The following is a 24,841-nucleotide window of genomic DNA, read 5'->3' on the forward strand; positions in this document are numbered from 1 at the left end:
GATCTGGCTGCTGCAGGATGTTGTGGGACCTCAAGAAGCAATGAGAAGCTGAAGGTGAGTTTGGACGGTGAGGAGGAACTGAGGAGATCAGCTGGTCCAGCGACTCTCTGGTTTCACTGAGCTGCTGCAGAACCTCCTGAACCAGCCTGGTTCTGCAGGAACCATCCATCCAGGGAGCCTCCAGCTAATGTTTTTCTTGCTGTTTAGTTTAAAGAGGAGGAACCGGATTATGATGTAAACATCTGGTGACCACAGGCGGCCGCGGCGGCCGGAATCTCCTTCTTTCCGGCTGGCGCACAACAATCCAGGGGAAAATGAAAAGTGACCGCAGTGAAATATAAATAAATAAAACTCTCACTGCGCTGCTCAACAAGCCGCCAGCAGGATTTCATTTTCTTTTCTGAAACAGAGGCTCTGTATACGGGACAAACGAAACTCAATCAGCTGCTGTGGAGCCCAAACAGGAAGTGGAACTATTCCAGGTGGAGGCTGAGGCAAGGAAATGACCGCGCACCTCACAGGACGCGGTCATTTTTCTTCGCCTCTCTTGGACTCACATGATTGGAGGAATCCACTGTCATACGTCACATGAGAATCAGGCCAATCAGATCAGTGAAAGGGTCGTCAGGTCACTATATACCACAACTGAGATCGGCAAATACCCGTCCCTTCTGCCTACTGACTGGGTTAGAGGTCAGGAGTTGTAGCCAATCAGAAGAAAGAAGTGGTGAGTCTTGTTATCTGTTCCAACAGCCAATCAGCAGAAGAGAGGAAACCTTCAGTTCTTCTTCTACTGACAAAACATCCAGCTTCCACACTGCTTCCTGTTTCCTGTCACAGCTGAACCCCGGCTGTAGCTCTGCCTCCATTTTTCTCTGCGACAGCCTCTGATTGGTCCGGCTGTGTCAGCTGACCACCCAGCTGATAAAAAACATTTCAGATGGGCGCTTTACACGGTGGATCTGAGATATTTCAGATTGCAAAGTCTCAGCAAATCAGCAACTTTGTTTCATTTTTGTTGTTGTTGTTGTTTTTGTTGTTGGCTCTCTGGCAAAAAGGCTCAAAAAGCCACCAGGGTGCAAAAATAACTAAACACAGCATTGCAGACAATTAAAGTGTATAAACGCGGTAAAAAAGAAGAGCAAGCAGCTAACAAGCACACTCTCACACACTCTTGGATCACTCCAGTATGCATCCTCTCCCTCATGGCAAATTAGTCGGCTAAACGGTGAGGTCACGATCCTGGCTCTGCCTCTGCTCTGCTCGCCGCCACTAATTAGCCGCTCTCGCATGACAATCGACTGAGCTAACGAGGATGCCGCGTCCTTCCCGACTAACGAGGGAGAGAGAAACTCTGATGAGGAAGGGCGGTGGGGGAGCAGCCGTCACGTGGAAACGTGTCCTCGCATTTAAAGGGGAGTGAAGGCATCCGGCCGCCAGGGGGCAGTTGACAAGACTGTTTATAATTTAAATGAGTGATTACGCGCCAAAGGAGGACACCCCCTTCTATGCAAATATGCCTCATTCAAACAGCGGCAGATCCAGAAAGAGTTTGCGCTCGTGTCCGCACGCAGTTTGACAGACGCAAACACCGCCAGCCAAAACCAGGCGCAGCTTCTGTCCGTCAGAGTGTTTCTGGTTTCTGAGTGAAACTTTCCTCTCTGAAAAGCCTGAAATATATATATGGCTCCCCAAATCTTATATATAGATAGGCATAGACTACAGTATATATGCCAATACTTTAGATAGGCTATGAAAAATACAAATGGTACTCAGGTGTTGGTGACTAACGCGTCTTGACTTTCTTTCATTATGGCAGCAGTCTTGGTAGACGGAGGAGGCATCGTGATGCCCAGCGCACACAGGAGCGTTTATCCTATCAGAGTTTCGCTGTTTGACCTCCGAGAACGGGAAATTTTAAAGAGATACAGGTTGCCGGGACACACAATTCTTGCCTTGCTGGAGACAAACTGCTACAAACTGCGCAAACTGCTCTCAGGTTGCCAGACCGCAACATTCGCACCTGTTTCAGGTGCCGCATTCGTGGGCGTGTTTGCGCCTGCATGTCATTAGCGCAAAAACCTTTGTGGATCCCCGCATCTGTGGCGCAGATTGCAGCCACAATCTTGCCGCAAAACGCGCCGCATTTTACCGCTGCGCGCCCTCCTTTGAGGATCTACCCCTAAGTTAGTATGAGGAAGAAGAAGAAGAAGAAGAAGAAGAAGGGGGAGGAGGTGGAGGAAGAGGAGGAGGAGGAGAAGAAGAAGAGGAGGAAAACAATCTGGTCTTAGAGAAAAACATGGTCACGAACAACAGACAGCTGTGTGTGTATGTGTGTGTATGATTATGTGTGTGCATCTATAAATGTGCGCGCGCGCGCGTGTGTGTGTGTGTGTGTGTGTGTGTGTGTGTGTGTGAGAGAGGGACACCAGCCTTCAGCCTTTATCGAGTCCATCAACACAGCAGGAGGAAGAGAAATCACTCCTGCTGGAGGACGTGCTAATGGCTCGGCAACTGTGTGTGTGTCACCTTCTACATCTGAGTGTGTGTGTGTGTGTGTGTGTGTGTGTGTGTGTGTGTGTGTGTGTGTGCTGATTGATCGAACACGCCAAGTCCATCTCCAGAGTCCCTGATGGGAGCCCGAGTGTGAAATTGCCAACAAGGCAAAGAGCAAATAATCAGGACAGACACGTACACACACACACACGCACACACACACACACACACACACACACACTTCTATCATCCTTCAGTCTCACACTTCCCCTCCTCCATCTCTGTCTATCACATACACGCACGCACACACAAACACACACGCACGCACACACACAAATATATAACGTACTGATGGTATAAATATATTGAAGAACATGATCTGAGGTGTTTTGTCGTTTCTTTCAGTGAGTGTGTGTGTGTGCGTGTATGTCTCCAGGCAGTAGTAGATATAACAAAGGCTTCAGAACAAACAGTGTGTGTGTGTGTGTGTGTGTGTGTGTGTGTGTGTGTGTGTGTGTGTGTGTGTGCATGCGTGTGTGTGTGTGTGTGTGTGTGTGCGTGCTGGAAGTGATTTCCCTGCTGACTCGAGGGAAACTCTTAAAAGTGTTGTTTTTTGTTAAGTGAGAAAAAAAAAAAGCGGGTCAAATTTTTGAGCCAAAAACTGTGAAAACACAGAGGAGATCCGCTCATTAAAAAACACTGACGGGCCTTCCCAGACTTGGCAACACTGCACAGCGTGTCTGTGTTAAAGTTGCTTTTGTTTTTGCGTCGAGTTTCTTAAAATTGCCAGTTTCAGAAATATCAATGACAGTAAAATGTCTGCTGCCGTGCTCATTGTGTTGTTTGAGAAAGCAGATTTCATGATACGCAGCCGAAGTACGAACAGAATCAGAAACTCAAATCCAACTGAAAAAAAGAGGACAAGCTGCGTCTGTGGACGTATGTCTCAGTCCTCCAGCCACTTGTGGGCAGCAACCACCCTGCAGAAGTTCAGGCAAGGAAGAGGAAGTTTTGCGGACTTACAGTCGGGTCAGCGCTTCGTTCTTCTGGAACAGCAGCTCTGACAGCTGGCTGAGGCGGTTCTTGTTCAGGCGACTGCGGCGGGAAATAGACAACAACAACATAAAGAGCAACAAAGGAATAAAAAAAATTGTCCACACTGAGGTCGTGCACATGCAAGACTGAACAGGCGCCGGTTCTCACAGCCTCTCCAGCTCCTTCAGGTCATCGAAAGCTCCTCGTTCCACCAGGCTGATCTGGTTCTCCATCAGGTGGCTGCCAACGGAAACAGCACAGACAGAGAATCGTCAGAGGAAAAGAAACCAAAAAAACGACGAAAAAATGGTGTGTAGCAGGGTCAAGAGCAGTAGTCGTCTACTTGTTTGTCAGTAGTCAGGTTTCCATTTGCCTCCGAAATGGACAAAACTTAAATAGCGCAAAACAATTAAAAATCGTAATGAAAAAAAAACACCTGAATTTCAAAAAAAAAATCACAAAAGATTGGAACAAAATTTTTGATATAGAAATAATATCGCAAAAACATTTTTTTTTTTTTATTCACACGACACTGGGCTTGATGTGTGCAGTCACATGACCAGTTATCTCTAATAAGTGGCCTTTGTGGATTAACTCTCGACCGTTGCCTTCGTCTTTTATTCAGTGTTGTCAAGGCGACCGCTGCCAATAAAACGAGAATCATAGCAACACATAGCAGGTTTTGAACGTCCGTCTTTCTTCAACCAGAGACAAGATTTCACGAAAGTTAGGAAGTTCGCGCCCAAAGAACATGAAAACACCCTACACTGGAAACTGGTACATGGAAATTTGAGAAATATTGCTTTTATTTTGTAAAAAAAAAAAAAAAAAAAACATGGAAACCCAGCTATTGTTATGAATTTAACGTGTTTCTTTTGGCACCGCCCACCAGTTCCCCTTTGTGGTCTTTGAAGAAAGAAAACAAAAAAAACGAATTGACTTTCACTCTATTGTCATGGCTAATATTTATTTCACTCCTCTATCAGAGGACAACATGAGAAAGCTTTTTGTTGTTTTTTTATTTTTATTTTTTTTTGTGAATTAAGCCTTGGAATGTTTGGTGACCCGCCCATCAGAATTCAGCGCGCTCGACAACTGATAACTGATACACATCGATCAAACCGGGTTTGTTCCTCCTCCGCACTCGGACTTGGCGGTGCGACACTTAATCTCCTCCTGACAGCGATGAGCCCCGAGGCCGCCGCCCACATCCACCGCCGCCGCCGCGACGCTAATCTGTTCAGAGGAGCCGTTACTTCCCTTTTAATGCCTCGCGTCCATCACTGAAACAGGATCGCCGCCGAGGGCATGGCCCCGCCCACTCTCACCGCTGTGTGTCCAGGTCACCGAGTCACCTCTACGAAAGCCCCTCCCCCATCACCTACCCCCCCTACGCCCCACATCCCGTTTGTAAACCTGAGTGACAGCGACACCAAACACTCCGGTGTCACCTCCACATGTTGCCTGCGGCCGCCACCACCACCTCCATCACTCCCACATTCCTGGCAGCTGAGAATTGTGGGAAAGAATGTGTGCTGAGCACACAGTGAGCCGACCAATCAGAGCCAGTCAGCGGCAGATGTGAACTGCTCGGCGACAAAACTGGAGCCGTTCACAACGACTGAGAAACTGTGAGTTTTTGCCATGCGCTGTGATGGAGCGGAGGTCATGTGACACGTTATAGTTCCCGTTACAAATAGAAAAAACAGCACTTCTACTGTCAAACAGCCTCTATGTAGCCTCTATCTAGCCTATCGTGACATTGTTGAAATATCGTTTTAAATTAGCAAAAAAAAAAATAAATGAAATGAAAAGTGGTTTGGTCTGAAAGGACTTACAGGACTCGAAGGTGCTTGAGGCCGGAAAAGTCGTTCTTGCTGACGGTCGTCAGGTTGTTGCCGTTCAAATCACTGAAAAACACCAGAGAGAAGAGAAGGTTAGAGAGCAGGAAGCCAACCATGGGCATGACTTCGGCCAACAAGAGCAACGAGAGCCTGTCACCGAACAAAATTATAAACTAATTGTTTTCATTGGCCATCATATCAAGGTAGTGCAGTGGGCGGGGCCTAGCCGCTGACCCTACGACCTCATTGTCTAACGTGATGGACAGCTGCAAAGAAAGCGAGAGGATGATGTCACTCTTCCCACGAGGCTTTGTGCACGGTGGAGGTAACCAGAGACCGACGCTTTTACCTGTGTGTGTGTCTGTGTGTGTGTGTCTGGTTCCTGCACTACTGTAAAGGGCGGAGTAGCGAGGAGCATCCTTGTCGGTGGATTCCAGTGGTTTGGTTGTGTGATCGACCGACGACAACACAACTTCAACTTCACCGATGCAAACAAACGGCAAACAAACCTAAACCTGCTTCTGTCAACTAGTCAGAAGTGTCTTTTTTTCTCCAGTTTGCAGGGCATTTAGTGCGCCAGTTGTTAGACTTGTTGACTTGATGTGCAGTTACACACATCTCCTTGGTTCCATGATGAGCATTTTATCAGAGCAGATGCCTGATGATGTTTATCTATTTATTTATTTAGCCGGGACCTGCATGTTCTTCCTGATTGTGTGTGTTTGTTTGTATGTGCGTCGCTTCTCTCTAGGTACTCCCGGCTACAGGACATGCACTTTAGGCTTACCGGCAATTCGGTGTGAGTGTGGCTGCGTGTGGTTAGGACCTAGAAACACATTAATTCAGCCTTGGACCTAGCGGGAGACGCGAGAGACTAGTGTTTAGAGTTGTTTGCCAGTCCTGTCGCAACCAAACCCGAAGGCGAGCAAAGTCACTTTGACAGTCAGAGGGACAAAAACAAGCGCTGGAGAGAGAGAGAGTCGGCTGCGTGAGGAAGGGGGTGGAGCCACGAGGAGGAAGAGCGCCGCAGCCCCAGCGAGGCGTGCCTAATTGAGTTTGGTGCAGCATGGCGGGGTCAGGGGTCAGCCGAGCAACAGACTCCCCTCGAGTGGCTCTGCCAGACAATAGCTCATTAAAGCAGAACGCGTCTCGCACGCACACACGTGCACGTGCACACAAACACACACACACACACGCACACACACACTCAGTGGGCAGCGAGGCAGTTGATCCACTCCCCGCTGTTAGAAGCGACACAGAGAGCGGGAAGAGACGATGCTTGGCGGCTGTAGAGACAACTGTAAGTTAAAAAGAGTCAAGAGGGAAGCGCCGAGCTGTTCAGAGACACCAACCTGGTGTCGGTTGACAGAGTCACAAGGACTCAAAGCTGCGCAGCAACAGAGGGACGAGAGACACATGAGCAAACGGTCAACGCGTTTCTGGTTCTGGCCGAGCTTGTGGCCAACCTGGGATTCAGAACCAATGTGAAGAGTCTGTGACAAGAACCGGGTCATATTTGCATCAGCCACAGATGTTCTGTCTTGTTCAGCTCTTGGTGAACCACAAGAATGACCTGAATGACCCATTCTCGGGTGTCTGACACCTGAGTTCTGTTACTCTTTGGTTCTGTTCATACTCAACTTGGTTACACTCAAAAGTCCAAAGAGTTCTGTTCCCATTCCAGTGTTCTACATGCTGCCAGGTCCAGACACATTTTCCAGAAGTTATCCTCACATTTGACAAGGTTTACGTCGAAAGAAGACTTGTGCGGTCTTAAGAAAGCTCACAACTCAGAATGCACTTCAGTCCAGTCGGCAAGGACGACAGAAACAGGGTAAACTGTTTTAGTGTTTGTTTTAGTGCTGTAGTGTAGTTTAGTAGTGTTTAGCTTTAAGAGTGTTGTAGGCGTGAACATAGCAGTTAAAACCTAAAATCAACGGTTCATGTGCTGAAATACATAAAACTCACCAGATTAGTCTAAACTTGACAAGTCAACAGCTTTGGTCTCTAACAGGCTTTACACAGCCCCAGCAGGAAGTGGTATAGCTACACATTCTCTGTCTTCTATAAGGAGCCGCACAGTGGCACAATCTATCACAGTTGGGGATCTTAGTTTGACAAACAAACTTCCTTTCTGAGAGGATCCGTACATATTAAGTGAATGGCAAAAGATAAAATACCAGCACTGCCCAGACCTCAGCAAAGACAAGTTTTGCACCCCAGATACCGGTACCCAACCTTGTTTTGGGACCCAAGCAAGAGTTTGGAGGCTTTGTTTGTGCCGGTCTGGAACCTGTTTATTTCTCCCAGTCTGTGTCTTTGTCGTCCAAAGACTGCAGAGCGACAGCCAGGACAACTGGGGCTAAACCCACCAAACTCGCAAACATCCCGGGGAGGCAAGGCTTTATCTCCGAGGATGGCAAAGACTATAATTGTCATGGGATCCTCAGACAAAATCTGGCACTCCTCCCTCAGATGGAGTGGAAACGGTCGAGAGCGAGTCAACGTGACGGGTATCCTCGTCCTCCGGACAACGGCAGGGACAAGAATCTGCGGCATACCTTCGCTAATACCCCATTCAGGGGAATTCTGTGCAACCACGGGAGTGTTTTTCTGGCCATTGTTTGGTTATTCAAGAGCAGAGCAATTAGAACAAGACGTCGCCAAGCTCCACAGTTCAGAGAGAGAAACTGAAAAAGCCGCAACGAAGAGTTCGGACCCCAGTGCCCAACAAACTAATTTCTTGGGCAAGACAGGAAAAATAGAATCTAAGATCATTCCGGCTCTTCATTTGTTGATGAAAAGTTGTATTAAAGGCTCACACGCACACATGCACGCACACGGACAAACACTGTTAGTAGCGCCGGGCTGTACTGCAAATGTAAAAACAATCTCATTTTCTCAGGCTCCAGCCCTCCCTCCTTTTCTCCACTTTGCCTCTTTTCTATTATCATCCCTCTCTATTTCACCTCCATTGCAAGTACACGCACACACACATGCTCACACATATGCACACACACACACACACACACACACACACACCTAATGGCACTTCATTAGTGGCGTCTTTCCCACTGAGGTGCTGCTGGAGGGGAATCGGCAGGATGGTTCTAATAGACGGACACTTAAATAGATGGAGGGAGACACTAATGTGGCAGGGGAAGGAAATGAAGCTGAGGAACAAGTGTGAGTGTGTGAGGAGATGAGGACTGAGTAGAATTACCAGAGAGGAACAACACCTGAAAGAAATGAAAAAACAAACAAGCCAGCAAGGAGCAAATGAAAACAGAAATTGTTGAATGTACTAGTTTTCTGGTCATGAAAGAAAGTTGAAACTGAGTTGAAACGTCACTAAATTTTCACACGTTTTGTCTCGTTTCTGTTCGACTTTGTCGGTGGAAATTGTTTAACGTTGCGTCGTATTGTAGCAATTTTTGGATATTTTCCAAAACAGCAACAAAATCAAACTCTTGGTGTCAGCTGCAATGGTCGTGGCGTCCTGACTGATGATTATAAGAAGAGAGAGAAACCCGCCATCACGGCGCTAATTCCTAGCCAACACACACACTCACGGCGGCCAGAGCAGTTGCCATTTTTCAGCGCTGCCATGACGATCCAATGAAGCAGGAGAGGGTGTTTGGTTTAACCAGCGCAGTCACCTTGACGAATGACCCTCTTATTCCCTCCGTCTCCCAGGGAATACTGTACACACACTCTGTCTCCATCAAACGCACACGCACACTCTCTGCCTCCATCAAACGCACACACACACTTACACACAACCACACACACACGCACGGATCACTTTACATGTTAATTGGGGGGGACTAGCCCTTTAACAAATAGCTCTTTAATGAGTCTCTTCAGGATGGTGGACTGGAGATCCAGCAGAGGTCAAAAGGTCAAAAGGCACCGCTGTGCCTGCTTGCTCTGCATTTTTCCTTCATTAACTCAGAATATACTTCTTGTTGGGGTTTGATTCTACAAATCGACATTCTGTCATTTATTTTTATTCGGTCAACATTCTGCTGAAATGTTCAGAAGACCTACAAACCCCCTTGCACACACATGCACACACACACACACACACACGCACACACACACACACACGGAGGAGGCTTCTGATTGGCCCAGGTGTCCGAGGTTATTTCTTAAAAAGTCTCTGAACTTGGGAAGCCTTTGCAGTTTGCTGACGTTGGCCCTGTTTGTACTTTTTTCGTATTCCGATCGGCAAAAATCACACAAAGTAACCAAGTGGAAACAGTTCAAATCCGGATTGTCATCCGATCACTCAAACCACCTCGGGGAGGTGGTTTCGACGCTTTACATAGCATAGCATAGCACTCCTCACGGACGTGTGAACAGAGTGCAAGCTCAGTCCACATTGACGACCGCCTACTCCACTCACCTCTCCCATGTACGTACTTGGTCGGCGCCCCACCTCCCTGCGTCGTCATTATAAAGTTACAAACAAGAAGCGAAAACAAATAATTTTTGTTAGACTCTTTTATTAGAATGCTAATAAATTTAATTCCGCATATGCGGTCGCAGTTTCCCACATATGAGATTAAATGTGCAACGTTGCAATCCGAAAATTTGCCAGCCACTGTTGATCCGAAAATCAGAATCATCGCCACTCTGTCCCACCAGTCGTTACTCCTCGTTCGGATCCATACGCACGAGCTGCAGTAGAATCAAAACGAGTGACTTGATATAGTCCGCAAACAGGAAGTTGATTCTTATTCATTTTCAGGTGAAACTAGCCGTAGTTTGCGCTTTACTGCCCCCAGTGGTTAAAATGCACTAATGCGATCACAAGTGGCACGCTCGAGACGCATGTTAATGCTATGTGCGAACAGATTGTGCAACAGATTCAAGATGCGTACTTCGTGATACGATCCCCAAAAACAGTTACAAGTGACCAAGTGCAAACAGGGCCATTGTGTCAAAGAAGACGTACTGTATGTGGTTTTTGTTGTTGTGGTTGTTGTTGTTGTTGTGTTTCTGTCTGACTCCTGACCGGAACGCTACGCACAAAAAAATAACACACTCTGTTTTTGCCTTGTGCACAAGAAAAAAAGCAGGATTGACTGGAAACTGCGGGTGGAGGACGGAGGAGAGGGTCGACTGTCACTCAGTGTGTGTGTGTGTGTGTGTGTGTGTGTGTGTGTGTGTGTGTGTGTGTGTGAGTGTAATGTGCACGTGCACGGCTTGAAGACTATGTATGGATGGGGTGTTAGTGCGTGCGTGTGTGTGTTTATTTCAGGTTCCTGAGTGCTCGCGCATGAATAATTGATGAATGTTGGGGTTGCCAGTACAGATACATTATCCCCTCCCTCCGGTTAACTGTAGCATGGACCATACCCCCTCTCTTCCTACTCCCTCCGCCCACACCACACACTCCACCCCACTCCCCCCACTCCCTAGGCTGATGGCTTTATGATCAAGGTCAGAAGAGAAACGGCCTGGAAGACCCTGTTTGTGTGGCCGACGGGTCAACGGTTCTCCTGCCGAGGGTTTCTCTTGACGTGGGCGGCGCTAACAGGCACTGACAGTTCCGAGCGGGCGATGACCAAACCCACCGACCAACCCGAGGTCAGACTGCCTCAGAACGCTCGCGGCTGTTTGCCCCTATCTCCTCCCAACACCCCCTCCCAAAAAAAAAGATCCTTTTTTTTTTTTTTACATGTTTTGTTGCCACCACAAATGCTGAAGATGACCAGAAGTGATTGGGTTGCGGTTCGGCATACCGACCCTGCAGAAACCACGATCACAGGAAGTGACAGCTGAGGGCAACAACAGTCGGATGGATTTTAGTGGTTTTGCAAGTAATTCAGCAGATACAGTTACTGTCTGGGTTAGAGTCGGACTCCCTCTGATCTCCTGGAACCGAGATCCACACTGGTCAATCAAAATCCAGCAGGCAAGAATTGGTTGCCTATCGCTTGTTGGCTCATCGTACTTGCAGCTAGCAAATGCTGCAAGCAGAAACACAAAGTGTTCTGCCAAATGAACTTTGATACAATTGTAGGGCCAACAGAAATACTCCGATCCTGCCTAATATCGCAAAAATGGATCATCTTTGAGTGCCAAATTCTGATATATCCAAGAAAATTAATCTTGTCTGGCGGCCAAAAATCATCTGACATCAAGATTTATATGTGGCTGGTGATTGGCTTTCACATCATAGAGCCAGGAACTTAAGACATTGACAAACTTTTGTTTCACATCAGGTTGAAATCAGCACCAAAGATGCTAAAGGGGCTACTCTTCATGAAGGTGGATCAGAACAAAGGACAGGAACGCAACAAAGTGGATTTGGAGGAAAATCCTGATTTGAATAGGCAGTAAAATGGAAAATAAAAGTTTTGTGCTGTAACAGCAACAATGTGTATTTGTTGTTGTTCATATAGGTTTTAAAAACATTTGGTATCAAAATTGTGCAACGGGTGTTGAAATTGGTATCGTATCAAAAGGTTTGGTTTGGTTTTGGTTTGGAATCCAACCCTAGGGACGGTTGCACTTTCTTGGGTAAAACAAAAAAATTTGCCAGTTTTTCAATTACGGCAAACCGAAGTGGCCAAGACTGGACTAAATTGGCTTGAGCCAGACCAGACCGGACCAGACTGGACTGGACCAGAGAACCAACAGACTGCTAGAGAGATCTGAGTGATCCAGGAGGCCTGTTGGTTGGTGAGACTGTTGTACTACCAACGGGTTTAAAACGTGACTTGGTGGCAGTGGGCAAGACCAGGAATAGGCAGAAGTAGGGCGGGAATACCATCCGGAACATGAGCTAATATTATCCCAGCGAGTGAGAGGAGGCGGCGGTGCGAGGAAGACGGTTTCCTCAAAGACACTGTCCTGACCATCGGGACAGTTTCAGGGGCAAAGACAGAGAAATGGGTAAAGTCTTGGAATGAAAGAACCACTTTATCTTCCAGAGTGTCCATCCTGTTGATGGAAACCCCCCTTTGTGATGTCACAAAGGGAACGACTATCATCCCCACCTTCCAGGTCAATGGCCACACCCCCAGCCAGGTGGACACTTGGAAGGTCCAACAGTAGCACAGTTGGGGTTTTTTTTAGCAGGTGGCTGTAAACATAGGGCTAAATGTGCCGTTTTCCTGGAGATCATGTGAGTTTTTACAGCCATGTTTTAATCATGCAAAGCCGCTGCAACGAGTCTGCGAGGGATGATAACTGAAGTAAAAATACAGAAGTGAAAGTGGGACACAGACGAGGAGGAGGGAGACGAAGAGTGTCAGAGTTGTAGTGACGTCACAGACACACACACCAACACCGAGGGAGTGTGTGTGTGTGTGTGTGTGTGAGAGAGTGTGTGTGTGTGTGTGTGTGTGTGTGTGTGTGTGAGACACGAGGTTAAACAGAAGGATAAGAGGAGGCGGACGGCAACAACCCCATGTATGAGCTCACCTGCACACAAACACACACTCGTACTCTCGTGACCCACATGTGTGTTAAATCAAACACACACACACACACACACACACATTCACACACACACACATCTGATGAGGCTTCCAGTCAGAAGCTTCATTTCCTGCCGTCACTGGAGGATTCCCCTCCTCACAGTGCACAGCAGCACAAAACACACACACACGATGCTACTGCTGCTGCTGCTGCTGTTGTTGTTGTGTGTGTGTGTGTGTGTGTGTGTGTGTGTGTGTGTGTGTGTGTGTGTGTGCAGCGGCCGGTACTCACAGCCTCTCGGTCCCTCTGGGCAGGTTCCTGGGGACGGTGTGGATCCCCAGGCTGTGACAGTCCACCGTGCTGCCCAGGCAGCTGCAGGGGGGAGGACACGCCTCCACGCCGCCGCCACCGCTGCGTCCCGCCACCAGCAGCAGCAGCAGCAGCAGCAGCAGCGGCGGCGACTGCCGCTGCAGCAGCGTCCCGCCCACACCTGACCGTCCATGTCCCACGTCTGCGTCCATGCTGCAGGAATCAAAGAGCTTCCTGGAGGTTCCTCCTCACTGTCACACCTGAGAGGAATCAGTGAGCCTCACAGCAGGAAGTGGGCGAGCAGCAGGTGAAGAAGTTGAGCAGGTGACACTTCCTGGTTCCTCCTGGTTCTCCTGCCCGACTAGAGAGCTCCACTTCAACTGCCGTCTCCTCCTCCTCCTCCTCCTCTTCTTCTTCTTCTTCTTCTTCTTCTTCTGCTCTCCTGTGTGAGACTCCTCTCTCTCTCTCTCTCTTGCTCTCTCTCTCGTGCAGCCGTACAGTGTGTAGCCCCCCTCAGGCCCCCCCACCTCCACTTTTCATCCAGTCATTGTGCGCCTGAACAGCGAGACACTAGAAGAAGAAAAGAAGACGGAGGGAGGGAGGAGTGAGTGAGGGGGGGAAGGGGAGAAGAGGAGGGAGGTAAAAAAAAGAAAAAGAAGGATGAGGGGGGACTCCCTCTCTCTCTCTCTCTCTCTCTCCCCCACTCGCTCCATATTACACACACACGCACACAATCATCCATCAAAAGCCTTTACAAATAACAGCGCACAGACTCCTCCCACACACACACACACACACACACACACACGCATGGACACGCACACACACACACAGCACCCGGGGTGAACTCACATCTATTCAGTGACGGCAGCAGCAGCAGCAGCAGCACCTCCAGTGACAGCAGCCTCGCTCTCTCTCTCTCGCCCCCCTTCCCCTTCTCTTTATCTGTCTCTCGCCCACATCCACTCCTCTCCCCTGGGGGGAGTGTGGAGGGAGGAGGAGGAGAAGGGTGGGGGGGGGGGCATGATGAGGAGTGGGAGGAGGAGGGGGGAGGGAAGAAGGGAGGAAGGAAATCGTGATCTCCCCCGAAGCGTCGGAGCAGGAAGTGAATAAATGAGGGGAGTCATTTTGAAGGGACATTCCGCAGAGCACGTTTTTTCTCTTTTTTAAGATTGTCTTTCATCGGCGAAACCTGGTAATGATAAAAGAAAACCCACCCTGCAGATCCAGACAGCAGAGTATTTAGCCCTCTGTTTGCAGCCTGCTGACACTCGTTTGGACCTTCCACTTATTTGGGAAAAGGCCAATAAAAGGGCAGAGCTGGAGGGGGTGGGGGGGCGTGTTGCGTTTTTGGGTTGTAGCTTCTTCTTCGCTCATGTTTAGGAAGCAAGGAAGGAATTCACGACTTCACTGCATTTGTGGACTGTAAATTGAATGTCTTCACAACTTGGGGAAAAGCACTTGTGGTGGCAAAAGTCGCCTCATTTCGCTACATGTGGCCAAAGAAGAAAAAAGCAGAAGCTCTGCTGTGCAATTCAACATGAATAAAACTAATGAGATCACATATCTCAAAGAGGGGGTGAGGTCAGCTGACCTGAGGCCCCCCCCACGTCCCCTTGATCCTGTCCTCCAAACCATTTTCATTTCCGAAGAACCATTTCTTAAGCGTTGCTACCTCAATCTCTGTTGTGGGCTTTGTCGTAATACCTGCAACCATATCTTCTGGTATCAGTCAATGCGATCGCACCCTGGTTGTCCCCACAGATTGTTGTACAACTCAGCCTCAAATGTTGATTAGGCCACTGCTGGATGTTTCTTTGACTACCATGAAATTGCCTTCTTTCAGCATTTTCTTCAAGAGCATGAACCCAATTTTCTCCAACTGCTTTTCTGCCTTCTGGTAAAGTCATCAGTTCAAATGCATCTCTTTTTTTTTTTTTGGAGTGAATCAATTTCTTCTTTCATGGCACATTTCCATCTGGGTGCCTTGGGTGATTTTAGTACTTCATTGAGGGTCTGTGGGACTCCACACATTACTCAATCAACATTAGCATGATTTTCATCACTGCTTTGAAAATCAGTTTGATAACCCCTGAATATTTTTGGAGTAACCTTTTCTCATCTAGGGTAGCGAGTGGCTTGGCCATGCTGGGGTTTTGTGTCTGAATTGTTATTGTCAGACATGTTCTGCTATTTCTTCATTTTTTTTTGGATGCATCTATGTTATTACTCTCCTTTTGCCCATTTTGTGTCTGATCATTTGGCTTCATTATCACTTTGTGGGATATCAATACTGTTTTCTATGGTTTTTCTTTTTTCATGCTCCCTAATTTCTGGGAGATCACACATCTCAACGGGGGGGGGTGAGGTCAGCTGACCTGATGGAAGAGGTGTCAGTGCCCTTCGTGACATCACAGAGGGACAATTTTAAGGAAACTTCAACCTCCTGCTAGAACAACGGACAACATTCTTGGACCTTTTACAAGTATTGTCTGCAGGTTAGACAGGGGCGCCAGGGCGGAGCCAACACCTGGCCAGGACATATGGGTGTCCTGTGTGACATCACAAAGGGTGATCACAGCCTCCTGCAGCTGCTTCTAGAACCGATGCCTTGTTTGTCGGGACAGTCAACATTTTTTTGGTGTCGTGGAGAAAAAAAAAACAAGAAGGCGGAGCCAATAGCAGGCGAGCAGGTGAGGAGGCGTGGCCTCTATCGGTGCCCTCGATGACATCATCAACTGGGACTGGGACGCTGTAATCTGGCTCAGATCAGTCAGATTCACGGCAGAGCTCAGAATCCAAACAGAATGCGGTTCTTAATCTGCTTGAGGGATTCAGGATCGCGTTCTGATTTTTTTACTGTGGGGATTTATAAATAAATGTATTTATTTATCGATAAATAAATAAATAAAATCATAGGGATGCGGTGGAGGCTGAAGCCAGAGAAACACTGTAGGATGGAAACCCAAGCCGACAGCGGCGGTCGCTCAGCCAATTGTAGAATAAATACATTGTTTGGAGAGAAAGTAAAAAATAAATAAATAAATAAAATAAAATAACAAGAAAAAACATCAATTAAGTGTTTGGTAAAAAAAAAAAAAAAAAAAACAACAACAAGAACGTCACTTTAGAAAAATATTGTCGTCACCTGCAGCGAAACAGGCTTCAGACCGACCATGTTGTCCAACAGCACCCTCTAATGGGCCAGCTAAACATTACACCATAGATAGATAGATAGATAGATAGATAGATATAGATAGATAGATAGATAGATAGATAGATAGATAGATAGATAGATAGATAGATAGATAGAACAGACACCATTCAGGGAAACAAGGGTTTTAATCCGAAGCTATTCGGCAGGAAATTCAATGTACAGGGTTTAATTATTTTTATACAAAAATACAAAACTACAAAAAAGGAAAAAAAAATGACCACAGATTGAACAAAGTTTGAACAACCGTCACGGACGAGAGCAAAATGGCATCAAAACCTCCAGCGTCACGTCCTGTTTGCTGGAGAGCTCGTGAGGGAAAAGATGAGTAAAAATTTCACATTTAGTTGATGTAAAAAAAAAAAAATTATAAAAAATTAGAATGCTGTTAATAAAACAGGAGTTCTACCGGTTCAAACCAATGTTGTAACGATAAGGCGGCGCAACAGTCGCAGGAGACAAAGAGCGACAGGAAGCAACAGGAAATGACAGAAAGTGACGTACCTGAACAAAACACATCGCACAGTTTTGACCCCCAACAAGCAAATAAATACTCCACTGGAGACTGACCTTTAACACAGGAGGACCAGCAGTAAACATCAGGGGAGGACGAGCAATAAAGTTAAAAAATAAAAACAAAAAATGTACAAAAATAAAGATACAGGCTTCTATAAAGTTTATAAATGTGCTCCATGGAAACATATTCACCCCACATCTGTTAGCGCAACATCTCTTAGTGCCACGTCCGTTAGCGACTTGCTTGTTTCACTTACACACACACCATCGTAACAAAACTTCCTCAGCGCCTTCACACACTCTCTCAGTCCCAGGACCCCCGCCCCCCCCCCCCCACACACACACACACACACACACACACACACACACACACACACACACACACACACACACACACACACACACGAGAACTTGTTCGGTTCCCCGGGTGTGGCGGAACTCGACCCGGTGCAGCTGGAACCAGCTGACCCAGTCAGAAGAGCAACTTAAAGAGAGAGAGACGACCACAGCTGGCAGAGGAAAAATTATTTTGTTTTTGTTTTTAACAAAAGCCAAATAATGTGTATATGTAAATATTTTTTATATTTTAATTGAGTTGTTGACTCAATTGACTGGCGCCCCCGGCTGGCCTGGCGGAGAGTAACACCCTCTTCAGGAACGCGCCTCACTTTTGTTAACTTTTCAACACGATTCGCGACACATAACATCTATGGCTTGGCTACAAGATGCTAGCCAGCTCGCTCGCTGACTAGCAGCACATGGTTAATTGTACTTTACCAGCTCAGCTAGGGGCGCTGTGCCATTCTCCCCGTTACAAATCCATACATTTTTTGTTTCTTTTTTTTTTTAATAATAATAAGTAACAAAGTTTTGACCAGATTCCAGTGTAAAACTGCAAACATCCATGCTGAGGATTTCTGCCAAACGCCAACAGCTCTCTCCCGGATTTCAATGTAGACCGATTAGATTTGGGTGACCTCTGACCTTAGCTCCGGCTCTTTCTGCTGCCGCTGTCACAGTAACAACGTTAAGTTCACGGGGACTGAAATCCCAACGTCGTCTCGCTCGTCCACATAACAATCACTTTCCTTCACATTACGACAAAACCAACCTCCGCACGCCCGTCAAAAAAAAAAGCACTGTTAATTAAACATACGGAAGCCTGCAATCATGAAAATAAATCCCATTCACATTAAAATCCCCCCCCCCAAAAAAAAAAATTATAATTAAACGGCTGTAAATCCTGCATCCAGTAACTAGATTCAACACAATGTATAAATGCAAACGCACACATCACATTCTAACCTCTCTCTCACATACACACATACTGGCTGTACAACACGTAGAAATATTCTACACTCTACATCAGACTGCTGCTTGCAGCTTCTCGTACAGTAGCTAATAAGAAGAAGAAAACTCAGAGGCGGCAGCACCGAACCAAAGCCAGGATGCTACTTCCTGTTTGTGCCGGACAGGAAGTCACACTCAAGTAGCCAAAAACGTTCTGAAGTCTGGATTGTAAAAGGTTTACAAAACAGAACACTTTTGTCCCTGTTTCCAGACAAAACAAGATGATTTAGGTCCATTTTTCTTTTCTAAAAAAAAAAAAAAAAAAAAGATTCACCTAAATCCTGATGGACCGAGCTTGATCCAAAGGAAGAGATCAGAGTTGTGGGACAAGCTCCACACTTTGGTTTGGTGCTGCTGCTGCTGCTGTTTTCTGTTAGTCACAGTAACAAAAATATAAAATAAAAATGACATTACAATTAGAGGAACAAACAGGCGCTCCAGAGCCCCTGCAGTGGATCAACACCACCAGCAGGAGGAGTCTGCACCGGATCAGGTTCTGCCTCTGTCGGGTTCTACACGGGAATCTCCTGAGCAGGAGAAAAACACATCCTGGTCACAGAGGGAGACTCCTGCTGGCAGAAAGAGGGAAGTGCACTTACTAATGAATAGCAAAAATTAATTACCAAACCAATTACATTAGAAAACAGACATTGAAAACCAAAAAAAGACATTTGCACATTATTCATCGTAAGGTGATTCCAGATTTCTATATACACACGTTTTATATATATATATGTTTTGTTTTTGTTTTGTTTTTTAATTTTTTCTTTATTTACCAAAATATTTGGCTGTTACACGCAGGGCGATGACATCATCGTCGTCATACCTTGGAGACCCTCAGAACCCTGTTGAAGTTGAAGTCTGGGTTTTTTACCACGAGTCCAACTTTGCCCAGCGAGGGATCAGCAAGCGGGCTGATGACCTACACACACACACAAACAGCAGCAAATGAACACCTCGCAGTGCTACTCTGCCGCAGAGTGAAAGAGTTCAGACCGGATCAACTCAGACTGACGCTGCGACTCGAGACGTTCTCCTTCCCGACCTTCCTCGCCGCCTTGGTCACGTCAGGGGAGGCGTGTCGGAGTTGCTCGCCGCGGGCTTTGCGCTGTCATAAAGCGGAAGAAGAAAAAAAAAGTCACCCAAAAACCAGGAAAACCGTTACCATGGGCACACGCAGGCAGTGTCTGTGAATTAGAAGCTTCTGGTGAGAGACGGTCAGCTAGAGCCCCAGTGGGAGGAGACACACTTATTATATGGATAATATCTTAATATATGGAAATTATCTGGTTTTTATCATTTTTCTTCTCTTTGCACTACTTTTTGTTGCTGTAATTAGCAAATGTCCCCCATCGTGGGATTAATGAAGGAGTTCAATTCTATTCTATTGTCTGTGAAGCTTCTCAGTCATCCATGCATCATGGAGAAGAGAAGTTTGGGCAACTGGAATCGTTCTGGCGATCTTGAAGACGTTTCGCCTCTCATCCCAAAGGCTTCTTCAGATAGAACTGAGGTAAAAACCTCAATTTTTTTCTTAGAGAAACTATAAAATCAATCAGTCAGCTGGTTTGATTGGTCGACGACAGTGATGTCACTACAGTTAGAAATGAGGAAGCCTTTCAAATGAGAGGCAAAACGCTTTCAAGTTGGCAAGAACGAATCCAGTTGCCCCAACTCAACCCTTCTACATTATATATGGAGGATTATAATGATAAGTGGCATGGACTGTATGGATTTATATGGATCTCCAAACCAAGTCCAAACTATTGATTGTGCACCGTCAGTGAATAAGGGGCTAAAACCTCTGCAGCCACTCAGGGGGCGGAGCCTCTCCGGATGGCGGTCGTTACCTTGATGAGGCCGCCGAAGGAGCGGGAACGAGGGTGTTTCTTTCCGGGGGGCGGGGCCTGCTGACGGTCACCAGTGGGCGGAGTCAAGGCGGTCTGCTTGACCAACTGTGAGAGAGCAAGACAAGAGACAGGAAGAGGACTCTTGAAGCCAATTGGTTGCTGGATTTCCAGTTCAGTCCAGCCGGCGGGACGCCGCCTACCGACCTGGCGGACTAGCTTCTTCTTCTTGGCCGAGTCGGGCATGTTCTGGTGGACGTGTCTGAAGAGCTCCTTCAGCGCCTCCTCTGTGTACTGCTGGGCCGGAGACGGGCACGGCTGGTCGGCGGAGGGGGCGGGGCCAGCCGGCCTCTTCAGGAGGTGCGGGGCTCGGCGATGAGCCGGGGAGGCGCTAGCTGCTAGCAGGTCCAGATCGTCCTAAGAGGGAGGGGGAGGGAGAGAGAGGGAGAGAGAGAGAGAAAACCAATTTCAAAAACAGCAAAAATACATTGTTGCCATTAGAACAAAACTTTTGTTTTCCGTTATACTGGTTTGGATACCGGTTCCAGAATCTTTTTTTTTTTTTTTTGTCCTACTGGATGTTTTAAAACCAGTTTGAACAACAGCCAAAAAAATATATATATTTTCCATTTTACTGCTGATTCATACCAGGATTTTCCTTCTAATCCACTTGTGGAGCCACTTTAGCATCTTTGGCGCTAATGATGCAAATTGTCACTCTGACGTCAACAACAAAAGTGTGCCAGTGTCTTTAGTTCCCGCCTATAGAATGTCAGAGCCAATCAGCAGCCACTTTAGATCTTGATGCCAGATGATTATTGGCTGGCAGACGCTGAGATTCACTTTCTGGGATCTATCAGAAATCTGGGCCCGGAAGATGATTCATTTTCTTTGTGGAACAGTATCGGAACATTTCGGTTGCTGCTACAAATGTATCTTGACAGGAAGTGAAGATACAATAGCTGATTTTTGAGTCTGGCGGCTCACCTTGCTCTGCACGGTGCCGCTGAAGTGGTGTCGGGCGTATTCTCTCAGGTAGAGAGGAGCCTGAAGGACACACAGCAGCACACAGTCAACCTTCTGCTGTGTGTGTGTGTGTGTGTGTGTGTGTGTGTGTGTGTGTGTGTGTGTGTGTGTGTGTGTGTGTGTGTGTGTGTGCGTGTGCATGTGCGTGTGCGTGTGCGTGTGCATGTGCATGTAATAATACAATCACCCTGAAGAGCTTCTGGGAGTGTTTGATGAGGAAGGCCATGGTGCTGTTGAGCTTCTTCAGGTTGTCCTTCAGGTCGGCGGCCGTCATCTGGATCAGAGGGCAGACAGAAAAAAAAAAAAAAGCTCCTCAGTGAAAGAAGACAATCTCAAGGTCGAGGCCGCTCTCTCAAGGTCACCGCTGGGCCTTACGTGTCGGGGCCAGAGGACGTGCGGGGCGAACATGAGGGCCAGGTTGAAGGCCGACATCTTGTTGCGCTCCTGCTGCCGGGCCGTGTGGTGCAGCAGGTCCAGCAGCAGCTTGAGCAGCGAGCGGTTGGCCGGCGGCAGCAGCAGCAGCAGCAGCTGCAGCGCCTCCACCTGCCGCTCCTTGTTGGGCACGGCCGTCTTGTTGCCGCGCTCGTCCAGCAGGGTGAGATCTGAAGCGGGAGGAGGAGAAGGATGTTTGATGAGGAATTTTTGTCGTTCATCATGTTTACAGAGTCATCGTCCTGCTGAAAAGAAATGCTGTTGGCTGCACAGAAATAAACTGCACCTGAAGACTTATGATTCTTAGCGCAATACAGTATATTAATAAATGCAAGAGGTGTCCAAAAACTCTGTTCCACTACTCTATTTTAGCCCTCTGTTTGCAGCCCCCCCCCTTGCTGAAACTTGAGGATTTGTCTGACCTTCCTCACATTTGGATAGAGAAAACCAAGGGCCTCTGCTGGCAGGGGGAGGGGTCAGGGACCCTAAGAGAGGCGTTAGCGCCCCCTTGTGACATCACAAAAGGCCCATTTACTCTGACGGTCCGAGCAGGCAGAAGCAACGGACCGGAGGGGGTTTGTTCTCACCGGCGATCTTGAGGTGGGCGGTGAAGTGTCGGTGGGTGAGCAGCGGCTCTGGCAGCTCCCCCAGGAAGCTCTTGAGCAGCGAGGCCACGTCGTTGGGGTGGAAGTCGCCGCCCTGCAGGTCCACGTCGGCGCCGCTGTTGAGGAGCTCGCGCAGCGCCTGCTGCCTCACGCTGTTGCCCGGCACGCGGAACAGACCCTCCACGTGCAGATCTGACAAGGAGTTTTAGCATTAGCACCCCAATAACAACAGGGTTACTTCCTTTGCAGTTTCCTCCTGCTTCCTGTCAATTCAAACCTTTGTTTTGGTTCTTTGGTTATTACTTATGCTGTTGTTTTTCCCGTTATTCATTTTAAAGGGGCAGTTCAGAATTTCAGACATGCTGTAAGATCTTCCTTCCCCTTGCGGCGCATCCCATTCTGAGGGACTAGTTTTTCTCAGCAGCAACATAGTTCTACTTGTTGTAGTTGGTAGAAGGTTACGGCAACAACAGACTGATACCGCAAAGACTACCAGCTCTTTTATTTACCTGCTGCTGTCGTCGCTACAGAGTAAATTCCCCTCGCTGCTGACTAAATAGTCCCTCAGAATGTGATTTGATTCAAGGTCAGTTTTCATTTCTAACTTTATTCCATCAACACAGACATCCACATCAATAATCTGATGTTGTTATTTATTTTCCTCGGCTGTACTGTAGAGTGCGTAAGACTGTTTTTAATTGGCAGGTTAGCAGAAAACATTGACTTGGGCTAGCCTAGCCTAGCACCAACAAACTCTGCTGAACTAAAAGGACTGATTGGGACGTGTTCTCCACAGATTGAACAGCAAAACTGACTCACTTGTAGCCAGGACCGAATGAGGTCCTGCGTGCAAAATTCTGCACCGGCCCACCGGACTCAGTGGTTCTCAATATTTCGCAAATGTGATCATGATGATGAAACGAAAGCAAGACAGAGTTTATCACAAAGTGACTGCTTCGGTTAGCTGGTGAGACCAGATGAAGCGTGTGTGTGTGTGTTTGCGCGTGTGTGTCTCACTCTTGCTGAGGTACTCGATGAGCTGGTAGATCTGGGCGATGCAGGTCTCGGTCAGCGGGGATCCAAACACCACGTCTTTATCTGCGGGATAGCAAGGGAAAGGGGGAGGTGAGGGGCGGGGTCTCCACAGTGTTAACACACACACACACACACACACACACACACACACACACACACACACCTTTACGCTTGAGGAAGTTGAAGGAGCGGAAGAAGCCTCCGCTGCCCCCGGTGGGGGTCTTTGGTCCGTCGTCGCCCAGCAGCTGTGAGAACTCGGCGCCCGGCAGGTCGATGAGGCGGCTGATGTTGCTCAGCACCAGCTCCAGGAAGACGTCGGGGCTGTCGTGCCGGAGCTTCTCCACAAAGAAGTCCGGGTTGAAGATGACGGGGGGCCGGCCCGGGCGGGAGCCCCCCGGGGAGTCTTCCAGGCTGCTGACCATGTGACACCCCGGAGCGCTGGGGAGACACAGGATGGTTGGATAAAGTGCTTTCCTCACAGAGCTGCCACGTTATTAGGTACACCCTGCTAATACTGCTACCTAATGTAGCTGGTGTGGGTGGTGTGGGTGTGTGTGTTTATATACACACAGCTTCAGGGTTGCAGATGTTGCGTAGTCAGACACTGGTTATAACCATTGGTTAGTGTAATCTCTCACACCAGATGTTAACGAGGTATTTTCCTGCATACAGCTATCACTCACTTTTTTTTCACTATCATTTACTAATTTATTCCTTAAAGGGTTTAAAAGTAAGTTTGGGGGGGGGCGTTTGTTGTTGCATGATATCGCGTAGGTGACGTCACGCCCAAGTTACGTAAATCGAAACGGCACCTGCCGCAGCTGGTGAAGGTGGACACCAGAGAGAGAGAGAGAGAGAGAGAGAGAGAGAGAGAGAGAGAGAGAGAGATTTAGCATCGCCGCTAACTCCGCTTGTTGTCGGTTTGGTTGGTTTGGCTAACCGAGTGCGTCACTCGTTTATCCACTTGAATTTCCGGCGGCGACACCGTCTGACCAACGAGGTGACTAAAACTTCACCTGTGTTGTAACTTCCGGTTTATGTCTATCAAATAAAGAAGTTAATTGTTAGCGTCATGCTCGCTCCAAGTGACAGCGGCTGCCTGGCATGAGTGACAGGCAGCTCGTCCACCGTGAACAAACAGGGGTTTGCCGCCGTGTTCATCGCTCGTTGGAGCTTCGGGCGAGATTTATTCGATCCGCGATGCGAGTTGAATCTCACACGGAGCTGCTGGACGAGGCCGCTCGTCATTACTCACCTTTTATTTTGAGTATTTTCCGCGACATCCTTCCCGGCAGCCATGTTCAGTTTGAATCCTCCGCTCTTGTCCCGCAGGCCCCGCCCACCGCGCTACCCATTGGCAGTTTGTTAAATATAGGCGTGATAGACGTGCTCTCGCGCGCCGTTGATTGGCCAATTTGAATTCGGTAGCTGGGTTGAAACCGAACAACGACACTGGTGATGCCGTTATAAATAAATAAATAACAAATATCAAAAATAATGCTCAAATCTTTGATTTCGTGAGTTTGTCCAGCATAAAGATGTACAACTTGACTCGGAAAACACTCAATAATGAGCATAACTTGGCTGCATTAGTATTATTATTGTTGTTGTTGTACCAAATAAACTGTCTCCCCCACAGATTAATAGTGATATTCGGGTGATATATAAATACATATTTTTATTACCGAAAGCGAGGAC

The 24,841-nt window shown here is 47.6% G+C and overlaps 2 protein-coding genes across 6 annotated transcripts in view; both read right to left on the reverse strand.

The window, feature by feature from the left end:
* LOC142903309 (slit homolog 1 protein-like) overlaps positions 1–13,661 on the reverse strand; it is a 36,500-nt gene extending 22,839 nt beyond the window's left edge. The window contains exons 1-4 of the mRNA XM_076048863.1: positions 13,101–13,661; positions 5,370–5,441; positions 3,700–3,771; positions 3,520–3,591 (exon numbers count right to left, since the gene is read on the reverse strand). Of these exons, the coding sequence (XP_075904978.1) occupies positions 3,520–3,591; positions 3,700–3,771; positions 5,370–5,441; positions 13,101–13,330 (446 nt within the window). The 5' untranslated portion in view covers positions 13,331–13,661. The remainder of the gene's footprint in view (positions 1–3,519; positions 3,592–3,699; positions 3,772–5,369; positions 5,442–13,100) is intronic.
* Positions 13,662–16,441: 2,780 nt separating this feature from the next.
* arhgap19 (Rho GTPase activating protein 19) lies at positions 16,442–24,526 on the reverse strand. Of its 5 annotated transcripts, none has more exons than XM_076048875.1 (12): positions 24,399–24,526; positions 23,307–23,581; positions 23,126–23,206; positions 22,091–22,300; positions 21,447–21,673; positions 21,259–21,345; positions 21,033–21,092; positions 20,253–20,462; positions 20,049–20,153; positions 19,214–19,306; positions 19,025–19,120; positions 16,442–18,767 (listed from the first exon to the last, which is right to left on the reverse strand). In XM_076048875.1, exons 1-12 carry the CDS (start codon positions 24,440–24,442, stop codon positions 18,711–18,713), a joined length of 1,545 nt encoding a protein of 514 aa, XP_075904990.1. In that variant the 5' UTR covers positions 24,443–24,526; the 3' UTR covers positions 16,442–18,710. The 5 variants fall into 5 exon arrangements, with proteins under 5 accessions (XP_075904990.1, XP_075904989.1, XP_075904991.1 ...); XM_076048874.1 differs by having other exon boundaries at positions 16,442–18,770; XM_076048876.1 differs by having other exon boundaries at positions 18,975–19,120.
* Between the last annotated feature and the right edge of the window lie 315 nt (positions 24,527–24,841).

This window comes from Nelusetta ayraudi, unplaced genomic scaffold (genome assembly GCF_046127955.1).
Source record: "Nelusetta ayraudi isolate G7.1 ecotype Tasmania unplaced genomic scaffold, CSIRO-AGI_Nayr_v1 ptg000109l, whole genome shotgun sequence".
Lineage (NCBI taxonomy): Eukaryota > Metazoa > Chordata > Actinopteri > Tetraodontiformes > Monacanthidae > Nelusetta > Nelusetta ayraudi.